The sequence below is a fragment of the Xiphophorus couchianus genome, chromosome 22, assembly GCF_001444195.1.
Source record: "Xiphophorus couchianus chromosome 22, X_couchianus-1.0, whole genome shotgun sequence".
NCBI lineage: Eukaryota > Metazoa > Chordata > Actinopteri > Cyprinodontiformes > Poeciliidae > Xiphophorus > Xiphophorus couchianus.
In genome coordinates this window covers 27,568,677-27,589,650 of record NC_040249.1, presented here as the reverse complement: position 1 = coordinate 27,589,650, position 20,974 = coordinate 27,568,677, and the positions used below count along the sequence as shown (strand labels likewise).

Genomic DNA, 20,974 nt, shown 5'->3' with positions numbered 1-20,974 from the left:
GCAGAAGCTAGCATCCCCTGTCTAACTTCACTCTGCTCTTTGGGGTACAGGCAGTTAGTTCCAAAGAAAATGAATGTCGCTCCTGGATTGACTGCTTTGCCAACTCCAGCTGATAGTGTATTAAGTAATGTTGTGTCTAGTTATTTCAGCTTCCAAAGCTGCATTTTCCTTCAACTATTAGAATATTTTAGATATAATACGAAAATTTTCCACAAATAATTTTGAGTGGTATTCCACAGAAAAATCCTTGACTAAGAGAATCAGTGAATACTAAGCAGAGAATAGTCGGGGGTCCACTGAACATTAAGGTTTGTAGTTGCAGCATGAAAATATGTTCACATTTCAAGGGGAATTCTTTGACACATTACTGTAAATAGACATGAGTCAGTGCGTGGTAGACGGCAAAAATAATTAGCTGCTTGTTGCATTCTTAGAATTCTAAGAGGCTGTCTGATTGACAGACAATCTTGCAAGAAAACAATATTGTCCCTCAATGCCAAAAATAGATTACTAAACAGACAAACAAACAACACCAGATTCGAGAACAGAAGGTTTTGTCACTTCAACGTGTCTGACACTGCTTTTCATATGCCTGGTAGCAACAGGTTACTGATTATTTCATGTGCAACACAGGCGGTCACCACCAAGACACCAAAGTGAGAGTCAACATCAAAGTGAAAGACGTCAACGACAACGCCCCAGAGTTTGCCACACACAACGAAGTCCACATGTGTGAAAGCGTGGCGCCGGGGAAGGTACGCCCATCGGCACCAGGCAGTGCAGAGAATACCTCAGCATTGAAAGGCATAAACACTCAGTGACTGTTGATCAACGTCTAATCTCCTGTGCTTGTGTGATGCAGGTTATCGAAACAGTCAGCGCTGTGGACAAAGACGAGATGGCTCACCGGCAACACTTCACTTTCAGCCTTGCTCCTGAAGTCGCCCACAACCAGAACTTCTCACTCAAAGACAACAGGGGTAAATCAATATAGAAACCGATTTCTTTATTTTTCTTCCCCCAACACTTTATTTTTGCAGCCAGCCTTCCTGTATCTTCCTCTGCAGTCTCTTATTCAACACCTTCCCCCCTCCTCCACTCAAATTAGATCAAAGCACGACCAGATGGAGGCTTACAGTGCCTCGTAGAAATAAGCAGGTGCTCTGAATTTTTCTGCCGCACACTCATGAATGCACACATGTCCTGCGGGCCATATTAATTGTGGTGGGGTCTCTGTCCGTCTGTACGTGTATCTTTGGGGGGGGGCGACTGATTGAATTAGGTTTTGTGAGAGACAAAATAGGAAGGGAAATGAGAGTTAAGGGAAGCAGAGAAGACAGCGGATAAAAGAGGAAATGTCATGGGAAGAGAGCGGTGTGTGTAAAAGCATGTTTTACCTGTGAGCTTTTGAAGTCTTTGAATGTGTCATGGTTGTTGGTGCCTCATTGGGCTTGTCTGAGTATTTCAAAGCTGCTGATATTCTGAGATTTTTTAGACTATGGGTTTTACAAAGATATGGAAAGAAAAATACAGTCATGCAGCTGTAAATGCGCTACACACTCTGTTTCAAGCAGGATTTATAGACACCAACTAGTGATACTTCAGGATCCAATAGCTTTTATTAACAAGAGTCACAACCAACTATAAATACTGATGGTGGGAACAACTGTACTGACCCAAGTTCTCTAATCTTGATTATTACAGTAATCAAGATTAGAGGAAGACGATACTATAAGTATTGTTTTTTATAACTGTTCCCTCTGGCCCATCAGGTTTTTGGCACTAAAACAAAACCAGTGATATGAAGCTCAGCTGGAACCTTCAGCTGTTGAAACAGGAAGATTTGGCGCTGATAGGCACAAGCACAGATGAGATTTTTAAAAAAGAATGAAAAAACAAAAGTTGACAGCAAAATATCATTTTTACTTAGAAAACAAGAAAACCTGTCACTTCAGGTTGATGAGTAAAATTACAGATAATTCCCATGATGCAAAAATGGAGTATGTAATTTATTCATTTGTATGACACAGAAACACTTCACATTCATTCCTTTTTCAAATGAAACCAACAAGTTGTTTCAAAATAATGCAAGCACGAATATTTAAACCAGGAGGATTATGCAAAATCAGCTTATTGACCTTTATATCATATTCCCACCTCAGCTCCTCCAGACTAGCAGCAGCAATTAGCAATCACCTGGTGGAACTGGGCATCTACTGAGCTCGTAAAACAGCTGTAAATGGCACCATTTACTGAGGAGCATCGCTGTGACGAAGGGGAGGAGGTTCTTAAAGAGATAGAGGCCCAATTTCAAGGCATCAGAAATGACTATGATTTATTTTTAAGTCATATTTTATATATACAGCATGTCAATTACAACTGAAGGCAACATAGTAATTTGATGTGCTGTAAAATGGCACTATGTGCCGGAAATACTGTACATAACTCCGCTGCTATAAAATTCTTAGTTTGTACATTTTTTTCTTCTACTTTTTTATTGTATTACTTTTCTTAGATTATTTTCATATTACTGGAATAAAATGTGAAAATCTTCAGAATAAGTCTTAATTTTCAGTGCAGGTACATCTCTCCAGGGAGTCTGTTAACTATCTTGAGTTTGAGAATAGTCTCTTAGCACTGTTTACAGTTTCTCCCATCAGAAACAAACTGTTTGGAAAGTCCTCACTCCCCACTTCGAATCCTGGGAATCCGGGCATTCCAGCCACTTGAGCTGCTGAGCAGTTATGGGATGGAAATCGCTTTCCTCCTTGCGCATGTTTGTGTCACTTACTGTTATCTAGCCAGCTCACCTGCCTGTCTCCACTTCTCTCCTCCACAGACAGCACAGCCAGCATCTATGTGCTCCGCAAAGGCTTCAGCCGTCTGACCCAGGATGTCTACTACCTTCCCATTGAAATAAACGACAACGGCTTCCCCTCCATGAGCAGCACCAACACCCTGACCATCAGAGTCTGCTCCTGCGACAGCAAAGACTCCATCCTCTCCTGTAATGTGGAGCCCTATGTCCTGCCTGCTGGGCTCAGCACCGGCGCTCTGATTGCAATTCTAGCCTGCATTGTCATTTTGCTTGGTAAGAAACCAAAAAAAAAAAACATTCCAAGGTGAACTATGTTGGACATATAAGGATGATTACATCGCTTGTTATTTGGGGATGTCAGTATAACATCCCCAAATGTTAAAAACTTAACGTTTTAAATTATTTACTCTGTAAATAAATAATTATTTCGACATTTATTAAATCTTTGCCATTGCTTTAAAGTTTATTCTAAAATTATCGGTTTAACAGTTTTGCACTAAATTTATTGGATCGCAGCGGTTTGTTATTTCAGCGGACATACCAAATTATCCTAGAAAAAAAAATGTGCAGAATTTCTTTTCGATTATATCAACACGCAGCTCAGGCAGCTGAAATACCTCAGCGCAATCAGGGTGTGCACTCATCCTGAATAAGTCTTAAGTTCGCAACCTTAAGTACATTAACACAGGTCTTAAATCTTGTTGTGACAGGATTATTTGGTCTCATATTCTTGTGTTATCGACCAACTTGATATAGTTGGTCAATAACTTTTTGACTTAATGTCATCGGCAGTTTCACCCTTAACTCGTATCCCGACATGGCAGCTTTTTTTTGAGAATGCAGGTGGCGAAATACAATCCTGGTCCTGCAGGAAAACCTGGCAGAAGGTGATGGGATGAGTAAATTCAACTGTCAAAGATTTATTAAAACCAACCAGTTCACAGTTACACACTACTTTGGGCTTGTGGATCTAGGTGTCATTAGATTGTACTAATCAGTCTGAGCCAACCAAATCTTACTTTTGTTCTGTTATTATTTCTTTTTCATCACTGTATTATACCCATATCTTCTGATCCCAAATCCAAAACCTCAAAGACATCTTGGAAGTGTGTTTGCAGATGAAATCATTTCATCTTCCTGGTCTTCGCTGACTGATTCAGGCTACATCATCCTCATTAGAGCCGAGATAGAGATATGACGCCGCACTCTTAAGATTAGCAGGATGCATCCGAAAACCTTCAAAAGACATATTTGAAAATTACAAGCAATTAAATGGGCATGTGTGCGTCACAGTAGTATAAATATGAATTAGTATTTAATGGGCCTCCCCATGGGGTATGCCAATTATCCACACTCATTGCAGTGCAGCGTTTACTCCGATTTGAAAGACGGATCCAATGCCAAAACAAGCTGTTTAATGTGGTGCTTTGCTTTCTGGCAGCCATTGTGGTTCTGTTTGTCGCACTGAGGCGTCAGAAGAAGGAGCCGCTGATAGTGTTTGAGGAGGAGGACATCAGAGAGAATATCATTACATATGATGACGAAGGAGGCGGCGAGGAAGACACGGAGGCCTTCGACATCGCGACACTGCAGGTAAGGAAGAGTTGCTCCAGCAATAAGATGTCTTCCCCGTCTTTCTGTCAGTGTTTGTATGTTATTACCGCTTCCCTTTTTCGCCCAGAATCCAGACGGTGCCAACGGTTTCCTGCCAAGGAAAGACATCAAACCGGAACTCCAGTACCCCATCAGGCCTGGCGTGGGTCGCCCAGCACCCAACAGCGTCGATGTGGACGACTTCATCAAGACTCGGATCGCGGAGGCCGATGGCGACCCCACGGCGCCGCCCTACGACTCCATCCAGATCTACGGCTACGAGGGCAGGGGATCGCTGGCTGGTTCGCTGAGCTCGCTCGAGTCGGTCACAACGGAGTCCGACTTGGATTATGACTATCTGCAGAGCTGGGGGCCAAGGTTCAGGAAGCTAGCCGATCTGTACGGGACGAAAGACTGCTCTGTTCTCGACGAGGACGACGGCGAGGACTCTTAACAGCGGTCTTTCCGGCGGAGGACAACCACCTGATTTCGAATTTATCGATTCCATGAGGATGCGCTGACTGAAGGTTCATTCACGTTCCAGTTATAACCAACTAGTTCATGCCAATCTGAACATTAACAGCTCCTCCCTTCCGCATGGTGGTTCCCCAGGATGGTTGGGTAGAGGGATGCTGACTTGAACCGCTGCCCTTTCCTTTTTCTTAAATCGCTTCTGTCTCTTCTATGGTACATTTTTTCCACTGTTTCTATAGACTTGAGCTTTGCAGAGCTGAGAGTTCTGTCACCAGTTTGTCTGTTTAAGAGAAAATTTGATGGGAACCATATTAGTGCACCATCTTGGATATAGCATATACTTCTGTGGACTAGATTCATGTACTTCCTCAAAGGTGGCAGCCAGGGAGATATTTTATTCTCTTAACAGCTCCCTTAGCAGCAGGGCATATTGCATTCTGTTTCTCTCTTAAAGCAGACAAGGAAGAGCAAGAAAAAAAAGTGTGTTTTGGGGTCTGGCAACAGCCTGCAACCAGATGAAATCTGAAGACGTTTAACATGCTGTTCTGTCGGCCGAAAGCAGCAGGTACCACAGATCAGATGAGTTGACCGACTCCGGGTTGTTGATACTCTGAAGATGAGCAGAGCATCTTCACAGTATGGTGGCCTTATAATAATTCAACAACAACTCCAGGGGTTAGCACACACGAAAACCAGAGACTGACGATCGAGACCACTAGCTTTGGTAGCTATACCAACACGTGGGCTGTAGGAGTATCTGTGACAGTGCTTCACAAGTATCACCCATTTTTTTCTACTCCCAAACAGAAACGGACTGAAAAAGTATCTCCATTTCCAAACTGTGGATTATTATTTTTTCCTTAGTGATTGAGTCTTCTCTAAGAAGAGAAGACGTTTTCATTCCACAGACCCGGTTTGTCCAAACTCCTGCCATCAGCAATCGTTTCCCATTTTGACCTGAGTCGACCAACGAATGATCACCACCATGTTCCCAGTCCACCAATGATGACGATGGGTAAAAATCTGTGAGCTCTAAAAATCGCCTTAAACCTAAACAGAAACTCTTGCAACCCAGTGCATTCCCTCTTTTTTCCCCCTTTTTTTAAGTTCTTTTTTTTTTACTTGAAGAATATATTCAGAAAGCAAACTCTTCTGCTTGTTTAGTATGTACAGAGCAACGTGCGGACATATGACGTATCACTCTGAGGGTGCAACCTGCGCCTCGGCTGCTCTTAAACAAGGATGTGCTGTTGATTTGTTAGCCCAGCAAAGTAAATGTAAACTTTGTCACCCCCTCCTCATTCCTAGGTATAGGGGCTGTCGAAAGTTTACACACCTCCAGTAAAATGCCGTGTTCTTGTGGTGTTAAAAAAGATGAGACCTTTGTTTTGAACCCTTCAAATCCAACTAAAAACAAGGTGTAAATACTGTAAGTGGATACAGCCTTAAGCTTGAACCAACTTTTGATTGAATTTCACCATTTTGAATTCTTTGCTATGATCATATCAGAAAACCACATCTTGTTTTCACAACATTTTCTTTCTCTACTTTGGAAAACTTTTCCAAATTGCACAAATTCTAAGAACTTTTCTTGCCCACAGATCCCAGTAGGCGAGGGCTGTCGAATTTAAGCTGAACTTAAATTTTACATATTGACTAATACGCCAGGGCTGCACAGTGGTAGCACAGTTGCCTTGCAGCAAGAAGGTCCTGGGTTCTATTCCCGGTCGGGGTCTTTCTGCATGGAGTTTGCATGTTCTCCCTGTGCATGTGTGGGTTCTCTCCGGGTACTCCGGCTTTCTCCCACAGTCCAAAACATGACTGTTGGGTTGATTGGTCTCTAATTCTCACTAGGTGTGAGTGTGTGTGTGCATGGTTGTTTGTCCTGTATGTCCCTGTGTTGCCCTGCGACAGACTGTCCAGGGTGTACCCCGCCTCTCGCCCGGAACGTAGCTGAAGATAGGCACCGGCAACCCTCCCGACCCCATTAGTGTCAAAGGGTTAACAGAAAATGGAGGGATGGATGGATGGACTAATACGCCACTGTAACCATGGTGTGCTTTGGATAATCACTAATGTCTTTGTTTTAGAATTTATTCCTGCCTTCTCCTGACTGATACCTATGCCTGATTAGATCCTTCGTTTTCTGTAAGATCTTTGCAAAACTTAGCTAAAATATTCTAATTAGCAAATGTCAGGAAAATCTGGTGATTTAGCAAAGTCTCATTGTGTGCATCACAGAAACGTGGCACTTTAACGGGGGTGTGAACACTTTCCAGAGCAGTAGTGTGTTGCCTGCAACATATGTTGCATCAACATGTATTGATTTTAAACATAAATTGTGCACATGTGGGGCAGGAGGGGGTGATGGAATCCCGGAAAGGTTGACACCCGAACATCCTTTTTAAGAGTGTGTGTTTTTGTTCACCTTCTTTTTAATGTTATATTATTGTTACTGTTGTTTTCTATTATTATTGTTGCTGTTATCATTATTATTATTATTATTATTATTATTATTATTATAGTAAGAGTCATTTTATTGGCTGCAGCCACAAAGGAACAAACTGATGTTTAACTGTATGCAGATGACACTTGAGTGTTCTTACTGTACACACACCAAATAAAAGATATTTGTTTTTCTTTTCTTTGGAAAGTTGTAAGAAATTTCCTGCCTAAGGTTAAATATCAGCTTTGATTATTATTATTTTTTGCCTGACATTTTCAACATTTTCTTCCTTTCTTATTTTATTTCTTTGTATTTTACGTTGTTCATTCCATTATTTTGCATTTCTTGGTTCTTTCTCCCTGTTCCTGAGGAAAAACTAGCAAATCTGTGTTTGTTGCAGTGAGAGAACGCCTCGTTTTTAATTCTCTGTCAAGTTTTATGGTACAGATTTGTACAATTTTAAAAGTTATTATTTTAGTATACATGCAGAATATTCCAGTATTACAATAAAAACATGTTAAGAAGATTTTAAAAAATTAGTTACATCACACTTATATTTTCAGAACATTGTATTGTTGCTTTACTATGTGCTTCAATCTGAGAAGCAGAAAAAAAAATTGAAATAAATGCTCTTTTTATAAAATTTGTATGGAGGGTGTGTGGTAGTTAATTATTTAACAGTGTGGTTAACAACACCGCTGTAGGATTCCATGGCTGTATTCATTGGAATTAATAAATAACTGTATGGTTCTATGACTCAGGAAAACCTAACCTCAAATAGCCTCAACATTCCAGATTCCAAGCAGTTATTATTTATTAAAGAGAAAGAAAGTCAACATAGAAAGCAGTATTTGGATAAAAAATAATAATAATTGAATTTTAGATTCCAATACAAGAGGGAAAATGGAAGCTGATAATAAAATCCACTGGATTTATCTTGTGACCAATGCCATGTTAGTGAATATTTTTGATAGTTTGCTGGAAGGAAGCATACAACACTGTGTTAACTCAGGTATTCTACCCATGAGTGGACATACAATCAGATTCTCAGTCCAAAAGATAAAAGAAACTGCAAATATCCTAGAGCAACATTCAGACAAAATAGCTCAGTTTCCTTTTATCATAAAATTACACAAATTGAAATTACGTAAATAAATATGCTTGATTGGAACACGCCAGCTTAAAAGGAACCCTGCGTTTCTCAATGAAAAGTTTTTGCTCTAGGAAGAGGTGATTTTTCAGCCATATCGAAATGGATGTATTTTGCAAAACTGCAACAGAAACACTTCTTTGCATCACACAGATCACAGAAACAGGCGGATGTTACTACTGGAAGAAATGACAAAAAAGACAGGAGGATGATGTTTGTTTTGGGGTTTTTTTCAGACAATGTGCAGTTGGCTCCACCGTAGCACTCACAGCATCACAGTTCCAAAGAAGTTGTGTCTTTTGAATGAGTTGAATCCATAACTCTTCTGTAAAACCACAGACTACTATTTCCCCAGAACACCACATACGTAGCCGCTGCAACGCCTAAATAAGACACTGACTGATGTCTCCTATGGATCTGCGCATGTAGATCCCTGGGAAGAATAAAAGGAATGCAGCTTTTCATAAGGAAAGTTGTGAGTTTGATTCCAGTCCTCTCCACCCCTCCCAAACATCTATTAACAAGCAATTATTTTTGGACTTTGAGAGGAAAGTGAAGCAGCACCCAGCCATCCCCGAAGCAGGACAGAATCTGTTACACATAGTGTGGGGAGGTTAACACTTTACAAACCGAGAAACCAACTTTATATCCTGGTGCTTCAAGCCCTTGTCAGAGTGAGTTGTGGAGTAATTCTCCATCAAAGATAAAAACTCATTCATTAGATTACACTGATGAGGCAGAGCTGAGAAAGGTCACACTGCACTTTGGCTGAACAACTAAAGAGACAATAAGAGGGAAACAAAGGAAAGGCTAAACATCAGTCCTGCTCATCAGATTGAGCAGGACTAAGGAGGAACAGGACATGAAAGGTCTAGTGCAGCAAAATTGCCCCTTTTGGCTTTGCTGCAATGTTACCATGGAAATTACACTATCCTTACATTTGGGAGAAACATTTGTAGTGGACGGGTCATTTAAATGACATTTCAATTTTCTTTTGGAAAAACTTTTTTTATATATATAATAAAATGCAGGGATAAAATGTATTTATATGTAACATTTTTGAGACATCAGTGTTTGTTTCCATGACAAAAACAGTGGTGAAAATATTCAGTGAATAGCCTTTGTCTACAAATGAAAACAGGACTCAAAGTAAATAAAGTAAAAAGACTAGAATAATAGTATGTGTTGTGTTAGAATCAGCTGCAAATCACTGGCTGTGAACAATTCTCACTCCAACACGCTTCTGTTCATAAAAGCTGCACCGTCCTTCATGAAACCCTAAACTGTAAACTTTCTCAGTCATTAGGGTGTTATGAATGAGATTTATGCCATCATTTGCTGCATCCACTCCTTCTGGACTGTGTTCCGGTGGAAGCACTGAAAATATTCACAAATTAAAATGAGTGAATGTTGGGTTGCTTTTACATTATGTGTTTTTCCTGTTTTGTGTTTTTCTTCATGGGGTTTTAATACGAGACTAAATGTATCTGAACTTTTGAGTCTACACATACCCACACTCCATGACTCCAAGCATATGAACCAAATCTCTTCCATCAAAGTGGAGCCTTCTTGACTACATGTCGTCACATCAGAGTTTACTCTGGAACGGTTTGGGATAATCAGCCAGTAATCCGAATGTTTGATTCCTTTACGCAGATCGCGATAGAAAAGAACAGTTTGACTATTCAGTTTATTTATTTCTGAATTTCAGTTAAAAAAAGGAAATGGAATAAAGTGTTAATATTGGACCATATTTATGGTTATGGCTTACAGTTAGTGACAACTCAACATTCAGTTTCTCTGAATATTAGAATATAATTTAAAGTCATTACAAAAACTAGTTTATAGCAAAAATATCAGCCAACTTAACTATTCTCTTGACCATGTCTGTAGGGTTCAAGTCAGTCCAATTTACTGGCCAGTTAAGCAAAGTGGTACCAGTCATGTCATTAACCAGGTTTTGGTCCTTAACTAAGCATTTACTAAGGTATTGCATTAGGTACTGTAGGAGCAGGTGATAAATGAATGTATTTGTGAATGTGGAATAGGTCACATAAGTAATCAATGTCTATGTGGTAAGAACCTTTCTTTGTGAGGTGTTCCATTAGGAAGAGCACTGAGGTAACTAGGTGCTGTCAACAAGTGTAAGCGTTTGGAAATATGTTTGGCTTCAAATGGACACTGACCAGATGTAAAGAAAATAGAGTCAACACTACCCCGGTGTCTCAGTGACTTAAAACTTGGGCATGGCCTATACAGACCAATATACTATATAATAATATAGTATATATTATATTATATCATATTATATTATATTATATTATATTATATTATATTATATTATAATACTTATATACCTTGTGCTTGAGCGTCATATGTGTTACAGACTTTCCATGCTTCATACAGAAGTCTAACCAAATGCTTTGGTTCTGATATTAGTCATAAAACTCCAGGTAACATCGTTATTACCTACTTGGACACTGAAGTCCTTCAGGAGCACCACATGGCCCCCCTTCCAGGCTCAGTAATTTGAACAACTGTTTGGTGCATAAGCACTAGTCAGAACCTCTTGTGGGTGCTGCTGTGCCGCAGGGGTAAAACACAACCCATCTATGGAGGCCTTAGTCCCACCACCCCCTTTCTCATTACACATTTTCCTGTCTGACCACTATCAAATAAAGGTTATTAGAGCCAATAGAATCTTTAAAAAAGGACCTTCCTCTGTCACTGTGCCACAGATCAGCTGTGACTACTATCCAGTAGCTTGCTAACATCAGCTTGTCCTCTTAGCCTCTGACTGATGAAGCTGATGATTTGCAGATGTGTAATTGCTCAGCAGGTCTGCCCTCGGGTGAGCAGCAACTTCCTGGCTCCCTCTGGTGGAATGCTGTAGAACCTGAAAGAGCTCCACAGAACCCAAACCTCAGCTTCCCAACACCCTCCACCACATTAAGGTGCCAAGTCAACAGGATGGGTCAGTCTTTGACTGTACAGGCTCATGTGATTGGCCAGAAAGTCAAGCAGAAGGTGCAGAAGACTTTCCAATATTGTTCCCTAGCTTGGACAGCATCTTCATCCATACCCACAAAGTAAATGGCTCTGGCCTTCGATCATATGATCAATGATCTTTTGTATCTGACACAAGCTATGCATTATCTTAATTCCTATTAGACCTGACTTTCACATCTCACCTGCTCCTCACAGCTCTGCTTTCATCCGCTTTCATCCTTCTTCTCTCCATACATGTGTCTCTGCCTCTCACTCTTGGCTCTCCTGTTAAGGTAATTAGAGTTCAGTCTGTGTCAGTGTGTGGGGTATCCCAGTCTGGATGAAGCCTGATTAGTTTTTAATCATGAAGTGGCACTTGAGTAAACAAGGAAATATTCTCCCTGTCACTCTGGAGAGAAGATGTGAGAGTGTGTGTGTGTGTATGGAAAGGTCTGTGTACAAACCGAACGGATGTCCTTGAGTGCACAACAAACAGACACACGGTAAGTTAATCAGCCAGTCAGTAATGTAGTTATTCATTTCTAGCACACCTTGCTAGAAAGTCTTTACGTTAGTTAGATGCATGGGGAATTAGCTTTTCTAGCAGTTGGATGTCCTTAAAAGTGAAGAGACCCAAAACCTGGTTTGAATCCTTCCAATGCAAAAATGATCTGTAACCTGCAGAGTTGGTTCCTTCATGTAGCCCTTTACAGTTAGCAGATATAACAAGGTAAATAACTACTATTATCTTTTTTTTAAAACAAATTGTTCCTCATTAACACAGATCAGGTCAGCTTGGGTTGCTAGGTGACAAGCTGGGTTTTGCTGGAGTTGCTAGGTAACGGCGCTGTGCCCATCGATCATGACTTAACAATCAGGAGATCTTTGAAAAGGCTCATTTTCCAGACACCAAAAAACATTAACTTGTTGCCAGCTGGGTGTTTTTGTTTGTTGCGTTGTGTTTAGACGCAGTAGGAACCCCAGTGGAAGTACAAAGGAATGAATAATGTGAGTTTTGCATAATAAAAGTTAAATGTTATGTTTGCATGCAGTTAAAAGTTAACAGAAAAAATGTAATATCACCGGGTGATGTTTCAAATTAAATGCTGGAGATATTCCACCTGTGAGACCTGCTTAACATTCTCTCACTACAAGGCATTTAGTTCTGGGTCAATATAATAAGTCCTACTTGCTTACCAGGGTTGAAATGCTACCCCAGACACCTAACCTGGTTCTTGAAAAGGTGCCTGCAGCGGAGGCACAGATTTTCATTCATTCATCAGTGAGGTGAGCATCACTTGTGTCCCTCTCTTCTTGCCTATTAGGCATGTAAATTAAAATTATTACCTATTGTGAATAATGAAAAGCTTTAAATAGCCTCTTGGTGGCAATATGTCAGAAAATTAAGTTGAACTTTTTCAATCCAATCCAGTCACACAGTCAGAATTCTTCTACTGTCAGACAAAGAAGCATCATTGAATCGATGAAAGCCTCGCACAATGAGGGTAATTGACTCTGGGGTTTGACAAATCAAACTGCAACTCTTTGATGTAGCGTCTCCGTCTCTGGCGGTGCTTTCCTGTGCACAGTTTGTCACAGAGCACTTTCACACAGGAGAAACAACAACACGAAGGGCCATGAAAAGGACAGAGTCCGTGTCCTTAGCAGCCGTGTGTGTGTCTGCGAGTGATAGTTATGTAAAAGCAATCAGTGACCTGTTTAATCTTTCAGAAAGAGAGCCTGCTCATTTCCATAATCAGTATCTCTTTTTCACAGAATCCCCCACGTTCCCGCTGAAGAGCCGTCACTGCTGGCAGTCTAAGTGGGGGGAAGTGACACCACACTTCTTTGGTTCTTTTGCTTTCTTTTGTCCTGGTGATGCCATGATTGAAAGCATTCAAATAGATTATTGAAGCATCTGCTAAAAGTCACTTATTCACACTTCAGAAGTGATTATTTCACTGCAGTATCTTGCAAAAGCATTCATACCTCTTGACCTGTTCCACATTATGACCACAAACCTATTTATGTTACACGTGTTATGTTAGGTGTATCACTATGAAAATGTGCTATAGTGAATGGTCTGCTGTTGTGTTAAATGTAACTTCATTATGAATCCAGATCTTTTGTGTGGGCCTGAGGTTTGTTACAAATCATTAGAGAATGAAGACCAAGGAACACAACAGCCATGTCATGTAGACATAGTTTTTAATTACGTGAATGATGTCGTAACACCAGGATACCGTTAAAATAAAACAAAAATAAGGTCATAATATTACCAGAACTTTTAATAGAATGAGAATAAAGTCATAGTAATATGAGAATAAGTTCCCACATGAAACTGTGTCAAAAAGAGAAACGTTGAGCATTTTGTGAAGTTAAACTTGGTTTTACAAATAAGGAAATGCATTGAACTTCATCATTGGCATCTAATTATTATCAGCAGCAGGACTTTGAAAGAACCACATGGGCTTGTTGAGCTGGTCCCCTCAGACACTGATAACTATCCAACCTTGTTTCTCTTCAAAGTTACTATTTTCTCTAAATTGTACAACTTTCTTCTGGTAAAATTATATCTGTTTTTTGTTGCAATATTATGACTGTTTTCCTAATTTAACAAAAGGGAATGTCTTAGTTTAGTCTAACACTCTGATCTGATCCTTTTCCACGTTTGCATGGCTTGTGTGAAATTTCGAATGGAACCTTCTTAAGGCTTTCCTTTAACGACAGCTTTTTCCTGCCACTCTTCCGTGACAACAGGATTTGTGGAGTGTTCAACAAATTGTTTTCCTGCTGACAGATTTTTCCAACTGGAAAAAAAGGGGGTGGAGGGTTAGCTGATGGAGCTCTGTTGAGTTGAGTTGAGTTGAGGGGGTGAAGATGAAGTATTCTCCACCTCCGCCACAGTGCAAGTACTCAGAGACATTCCCTCATATTTCAGGCTTTTTTCAATGAACTAAAGTGCTTGGAATTTGCATTTTAGATTGAAAGCATGTTGGCTCATGTTAGCTCATGTTACCATGAGACAACATGCTACAGCTAACAGTTAGGTTAGCTAACGCAGTTATTTGTGCGTGTATGGGTAAAGAGGAGATTACTGCAGTGATATAAATGTTGGTGTGAGCCAGTTGTTTGTGGGTGTGGGCGTGTGTGTGTGTGTGTGTGTGTGTAAGCTGGTACTGGCTCTGCCATTCCTGTGCACGACTCACAGATGGGTTGGATACGGAGGCTGGGCACAGAGGGGCTGGCTGAGCTGCGTGCCATATCAGCCAATAGCATCATTACTCACAATTAGACCCTAAGCAGATTAAAGAACTCCAAGCAGCCAACCAGGCAGCCGCACAGAGACAATCAAACTGCTTTCAATACTGACCCTTTTCACCACCTTTTTTTTTGTTGTTGTTTTTTCAAATGTGTTGCTTCTTTAAATCAAATCCCTGCATCATTATGCTGGCCCTTTATCATTTTAATGTGTTGACATTTTATTCATTAGATGCACTGAGATAAGCACAGAATTTACTGTCCTTGAAGTCCTTTTATCTGTGTTTGGTACACACACGCCCCGGCTGAAACCCTCTTGGTGTTATTTCCATCAGGGGAGGCCGGCGGTTTGGTTGTGCCTGAATCCAACAGTAATTTCAATCAGTCATCCAGATGGTAAAATAATTTACTCAAGGTTTATTGCAAACCAGAGACAGTGCACACCGCAATGCACAACAGCAAAAATGTCAACGGATTCCTCCTGAATTTTGTTTTTGTATTCGATGGTTCCTCTTTGGTTAGTGTGAGTTTTCACAGGGCCAAAAGAACCAACATTGAAAATCAGTCAAGATGTGTAACATACACATCTTGACTGATGTGTATCAGTCAAGATAAATTTCATTTAATTAAATGAAATTTAATTAAATGAAATTAAATTTCATTTAATTTCGATTTTGTTGTAAATTGTGACTTGAATGGAAAAAATGACCTTCATAAGAAATCAACTTCTGCATTACATACACATGACATTTTACAGTCATAATATGTGTCTGTAAAATAAAATATATTTCCCCTTCCCACCTTTTTGTGTTTCAGAATGCCTATTTGAGGATATTTTTTTTTAGTTTATGTCCAATTTAAAAAAAGAATCTCTGAAGCTCTGACCCAGGCCTAATGCCACTTTACTTTCTATTGGTCAGCATTTGCAAAGCAGCCAATCTAGGAGCCCCATTCGATTTCCTTGGCACTGATTGGATGTATATCCAAAACCTGAGATAAGAAAGACTGTAAATATTGTTTTCTGCAATAGTGTTAAGGTGCCATTGATTCATATTAAGGTATATTTGGTGTTGGAAAACTTGAAAGAGGCACTTTTATGAATTCTCAAGTATTCACAGATTTCAGCTGCCAGCAGGTAGAAAATGATATCAGCATCGACTCAGTCGAACAACTTCCAATTTATGGTACTTTGCCATCTGTTAATCACTTCACATCATTTTAATTCCAATTGATACACCAGAGATAAACATATCAGATGTTCATGGACTGAATTTGTATCCAACTTCTGTAACTGAACTTAGCCGGTTCGGATTTCTCTTTTCAAACAAAATCTAACAACGGAAGGTTTTTTCTCAGTGGATGAAATTAAAATGTAACACATCTAAGTTAAATGAAACGATTCTCAAAAACTTAACAGTCTTTCAATCAGTATGTTATAATCACTCGTGTAAAAATTGGAAGTGAGATCAAAGAGCACAAAGACAGAAGTTCAACATGGCTTAACTTTTACCATTTCAGTATTGGGACTGTGGTGTGATCTAAAGCCTGACTGGAAAGCACAGAAAAGATTACTTTTTTATTATAAAGGGGCCAATTTCTTAATAAACTGTTTTTTTAGTAAACTTTGCTAAACATATCAGATTAATATTGGCCTATAATCCCACATTATTTAAGCATTTGATCAGGACAATTTTCCATGTTTTTACAATCATTGCTCAGCTGCAATAATTGTGGGTATAAAACTTCCTTCGCTGGCAACAAACCTATCAAGGCAGAACGTTGTCCCGTTAGGTTCAAAGACATTAATGACTCATTCAGATGCTGTAATAATAATGTAGCACAGGAGGCTGCAGGAGCTGAAGCAACAATCCGCTTGTCTGATTGTCTAAATGTTGGATTTGAAAACATCTACAAGGCCGTTTCAGGATTTGATGGAAAAGAGTTCAGCAGAGGCACATGTTGATTGGTTCATCAACCCAACAACACAAGCATTGTTAGTATTTTTATTTATAAAAGCAGAAAATGTTATTGTATTGCAAATGAGATTGCTTAAATGTCACCTTGATGTCTCGTTACAACTCTGTTATTGATAGAACAGTTTTTGTTTTTAATCAGTGTTCTAAGTTTGAAGCACTGATATGATCTAAACACAAAAGTCAGTTTGAATCAGAAAACTGCCGCATCTGAAGAAGAAAGACAAAGTGACAGGTGAGCATTAGGCTGATTTAGATTAGGGTAAATCCTCATTCCCAGTCTCATCAGTTTCTGTTTTTCTTTTCTTTTCCTGATTAATTTCTTTTGATGCTCTGAGATCGTCATTTTAATTTAAACTCCTTTAATTTTCCCCATCATCCCACCTGTCCTGTCTGCCCGTCTGCGCTGCGTTTCCATCTCCTCCATCCTCTGCTCTTCTTCTCCGCTCTCTCCCCCTCGTCCCCTTCTCATTCGCCGCTCTCTCCTCTCCTCCACCTCTCCTGGCACAGCTATGAATAACAATTAGAAGATCTACAAGACAGAGAGAAACCATTTAAAAGTTTGGAATCGCTTCTCCGAAAAGTATCAGTTGTTTCGGTTTAAAGAAGGGAGGACAGGGGTGAGCGAAGGGGGCAGCAGGCAGCTAAACCCGGTCTGCTCAAGAGGATCCAGAGAGAAAAGTGGGGTGAAATTAGTATTTTTTTTTTCTTTCCCACCAGTCCTCTGTGAAGACCAGATTATTCATCTGCTGCTTCCGTCTGGTTGCCAGGAGAGTTCTGTTGCCACATGAGCGGTGCTGAATGAAGCTGCTGAGACTCTTGTCGTGCTGCCATTGCTTCAATACAAACCACTTCTGGAAGGCAGCTTGTTAAAGGATCTGCTGCGATAATGCGCATAAAATGGAGGCGAGGCGGCGCCATGTGAAGCTCTTATTGTCCAGGCATCATGTTGGAGAAGAGAGGAAGCCCCAGAAAGAGGGCGTGTCTGCGGTGCTGCTAGATGTTGTTGATTAGCTTCACTGGCAAAAGCTTGACATTTAATTTAGAAATACTTTACTAGCATAAAAGGGAAATTAAAAGTTGTTGCAATTCACATTGTACACGTTTCTTCCGGGAAGGTTCTCCAGTAGAGGTTTTATACAGGTAATATCGGGAAAACATAATATCGCAATTGCTGTGTTTCCATTAAATAAGAAGCAATAAAAATTACATGAGAATAAGTTTTTTCATGTGATAAATCATAAAAAAACAACAACAACATGCCGTCATCCTCCTACTACTTCCTGTTGTTGTCTTCCTCATCACAGTTTTCACCAGTGGCAACATTCAGTTGTTGGTCATGTGACTCATGTGATGCATGAAAAAAGTGTTTCCATTGCAGATTTGCTAAAAAAAAAAAAAAAAAGGGGAAAAAAAAGACGAGTTTTTTTCTTTTTTTTCCAAAATGAGCGTCTCATTTAGGAGGATTTATTTTTGAAATGTCAAATTGCACAATTGGAAACTAACTTCTCAGCAGCACAAAACACTTACAAATGCTCACCACATTTTTCAGATTTAGAAAAAAAATTATTTCCTTTTATTTCTAACAGCATGCACTACTTTACTATTGTCCATCACATGAAGTCCCACCAAAACACGTTGAAGTTGGAACTTATAATGACAAAATATGAAATAGTCCGAGGGATGTTAATCCTTTTAGGAAGGAACTATAAATGCACCAGATTGGCAAAAAGTCAGAAGTCCAGAAAGCCGCTGGCGCCTCCCGCCTTTATTTCTGAATCTCTCCTCTCCACTAACCAATTTCCACCACAGTCACCTCTGTCCCCTGTGCTGGCTCACACTGGCTAATTGAAATTGACACGTTTAATTTTGCCCCACAGCCAGCTTCATTCCAGTGATGGATGGCAGTGGATGAATGTAATTGAACTTTGGAGAGGAGAGGAAGGAAGCAAAAGGAGGAGACATCGATTAACATAACCTGACTGGCTATTTCATTTATCAGGACAGACAGGGAGCGTAGAATAGAATAGAATAGAATAGAATATGGTGACACTACTTCAAATGCAATACCTATCCAATGCCAGTAGGTGGTGACGATGTAAACACGTGCAACATGTTTACATTATCCACATGTTACTGATGCTCACAAGGTAAATGAAAACCTTTAAAAATTCATATGCTACCGGGATGTTTAAGGTCTTAGTTTACCAGGACATGGCAGTAGTAAACCTGTTATTACTAAGCTTAATAAGAGGTGTGATACCTGGTGTTAAGGTTATGGTCTCAAACCTGTTGAGACCATAACAACAGGGTTAAGGTCTCAATATGTTTAAGTTCTTAATACCTTAAACTTAAGGAGGACTTATCATTGCCTTATCATTAACCAGAAAAGTAACCAGATTGAACTATTAGACATGTACACAGACATATACGATCCATATAACGCTGTGGATTCAGAGAGCACATAACTTTAAAGCAACCAGTGTTTGAAAAGTCTTCACCAGGCTTCCAGGCAAAACATTAATTTTAGTTTTGTGACTTCAATTTCCTGATCATTTCCATCCCTTTTCTCACACAGGCTCGTCTCAGGCCTGTTGATCTCTAATCTCTTCATCATGCTCGCTCCGTTTCTCCTCCAGCTAATTAGATCAAGACATATAGTGGCCACGTCAATGTCAATGTCAATGTCAAATTTATTTATATAGCACCTTACAGCAGACAAGACTGCACCAAAGTGCTGTACAAAACAACAACACAAAAACAACAACACAAATGACAAAACAGAACACACATCATTTAAATGCCAGAGAGTAAAAGTGAGTTTTAAGAAGCGATTTAAAATGGTCCAGGCTGTGGGCAGATCTAATCTGGAAAGGTAAGTTATTCCATAAAACAGGAGCAGCAACAGAAAAAGCTCGATCTCCTTTCCTCTTAAGTCGAGTTCGAGGAACTGTAAGTAATAACTGATTATTTGATCGTAGCGTTCTGGACACAGACTGGAGATTTAAAAGGTCCCGAAGATAAGGGGGGGCTAACCCATTTAAAACTTTAAAAGTTAACAAAAGAATCTTAAAATCTATTCGATAAAAGACAGGCAGCCAGTGTAAAGATGCCAGAGTTGGCCTTATGTGGTCATGCTTCCTGGTTCCTGTGAGAAGCCGTGCTGCTGCGTTATGGATCATTTGAAGTCGCTGAATCTGTGATTTTTCCATCCCTCTATATAAAGAGTTGCAGTAATCCAGTCGAGTTGTTATGAAGGCATGGATAAGTCTTTCAAAGTCCTTAAAACCGAAATAAGATTTAACTTTTGCTAAAAGCCGAAGGTGGTAAAAACTCGATTTAACGACAGAACTAACTTGTTTATGTAGCTTTAGAGAGCTGTCAAAAGTGAAACCAAGATTCCTAGCAGAGGTCTGATAAGAGCGAGCTAAAGAACCAAGAATCTGATCTGGATCAGATTCCACGTGACAGTATCCTGTACAAAGCGTTGGGGCAATATGAATAATTGAGGAGCCATTATCCCCTTCTATTATATTCTGAGCAGAGCAACAGAAATTGTGGAGATGGATAATACCACCACCATCATTTATGATCATTTTAGTCTGCTGTTAATTAGCAGTCAGGCATATGTTTTCTCTTACTTAAATTATGGCCATTAGCAGCACAGGTCATTCCAGTACTGGACATTGTATACGTTTCATACAGCCATGTTATTCTACATAACAGGTGTTTTTTTATATACTGTAGCTCTGAAAAATGTTCACACCCCTAAAAGCCAAGGACAAGATAAATCCTTTTGAAACTTTTTCCTTAGAAAAAGGAAATCTGTTGCTTTAGAAGAAAAAAAAATACTTAACTGTATGCACTCTTGTTCAACTGTCCTATTTCACCTTTTAGTGAAGCACTTTTTGATTCAATCTCACCACTCAGTCTATCACTATCCTACAGCTTGACTTGAACATTTGCCCACTGTATTTTGTGAAAGCAGAACTCAAATGACCAATCTGTGTCCTTATGAAACTTACTATGCTCTCTAGGTCAGCTCTAGGTCTACCCTAACCCTAACCCTCCTGAAGAGCATTCACACCAGCCCAGCTTAGTCCGCTTTAATCAAAGTCTAGTTCTAGGAACTTAGTTTCATTTGGGAGGTGAGAATGTGAAGTTGAACTCTGACCCAAAACGTGAGCTCTGGTCCGTCTTCCAAACTAGGCTGGTTCGGTTGGAGTAAACTGAACCAAACCAAACCGGTTTGGATGCACATGTGAGCACCA

At 39.9% G+C, this 20,974-nt stretch overlaps 1 protein-coding gene across 4 annotated transcripts in view; it reads left to right on the top strand.

Annotated features, from left to right (window-relative positions):
• cdh11 (cadherin 11, type 2, OB-cadherin (osteoblast)) overlaps positions 1 to 6,170 on the top strand; it is a 121,467-nt gene extending 115,297 nt beyond the window's left edge. For all 4 annotated transcript variants that reach the window (XM_028006564.1, XM_028006561.1, XM_028006562.1 and 1 more), the window contains 5 exons: positions 634 to 755; positions 863 to 980; positions 2,840 to 3,091; positions 4,260 to 4,411; positions 4,500 to 6,170. In XM_028006564.1, the coding sequence (XP_027862365.1) occupies positions 634 to 755; positions 863 to 980; positions 2,840 to 3,091; positions 4,260 to 4,411; positions 4,500 to 4,865 (1,010 nt within the window). In that variant the 3' untranslated portion in view covers positions 4,866 to 6,170. The remainder of the gene's footprint in view (positions 1 to 633; positions 756 to 862; positions 981 to 2,839; positions 3,092 to 4,259; positions 4,412 to 4,499) is intronic.
• The last annotated feature ends 14,804 nt before the right edge of the window (positions 6,171 to 20,974 follow it).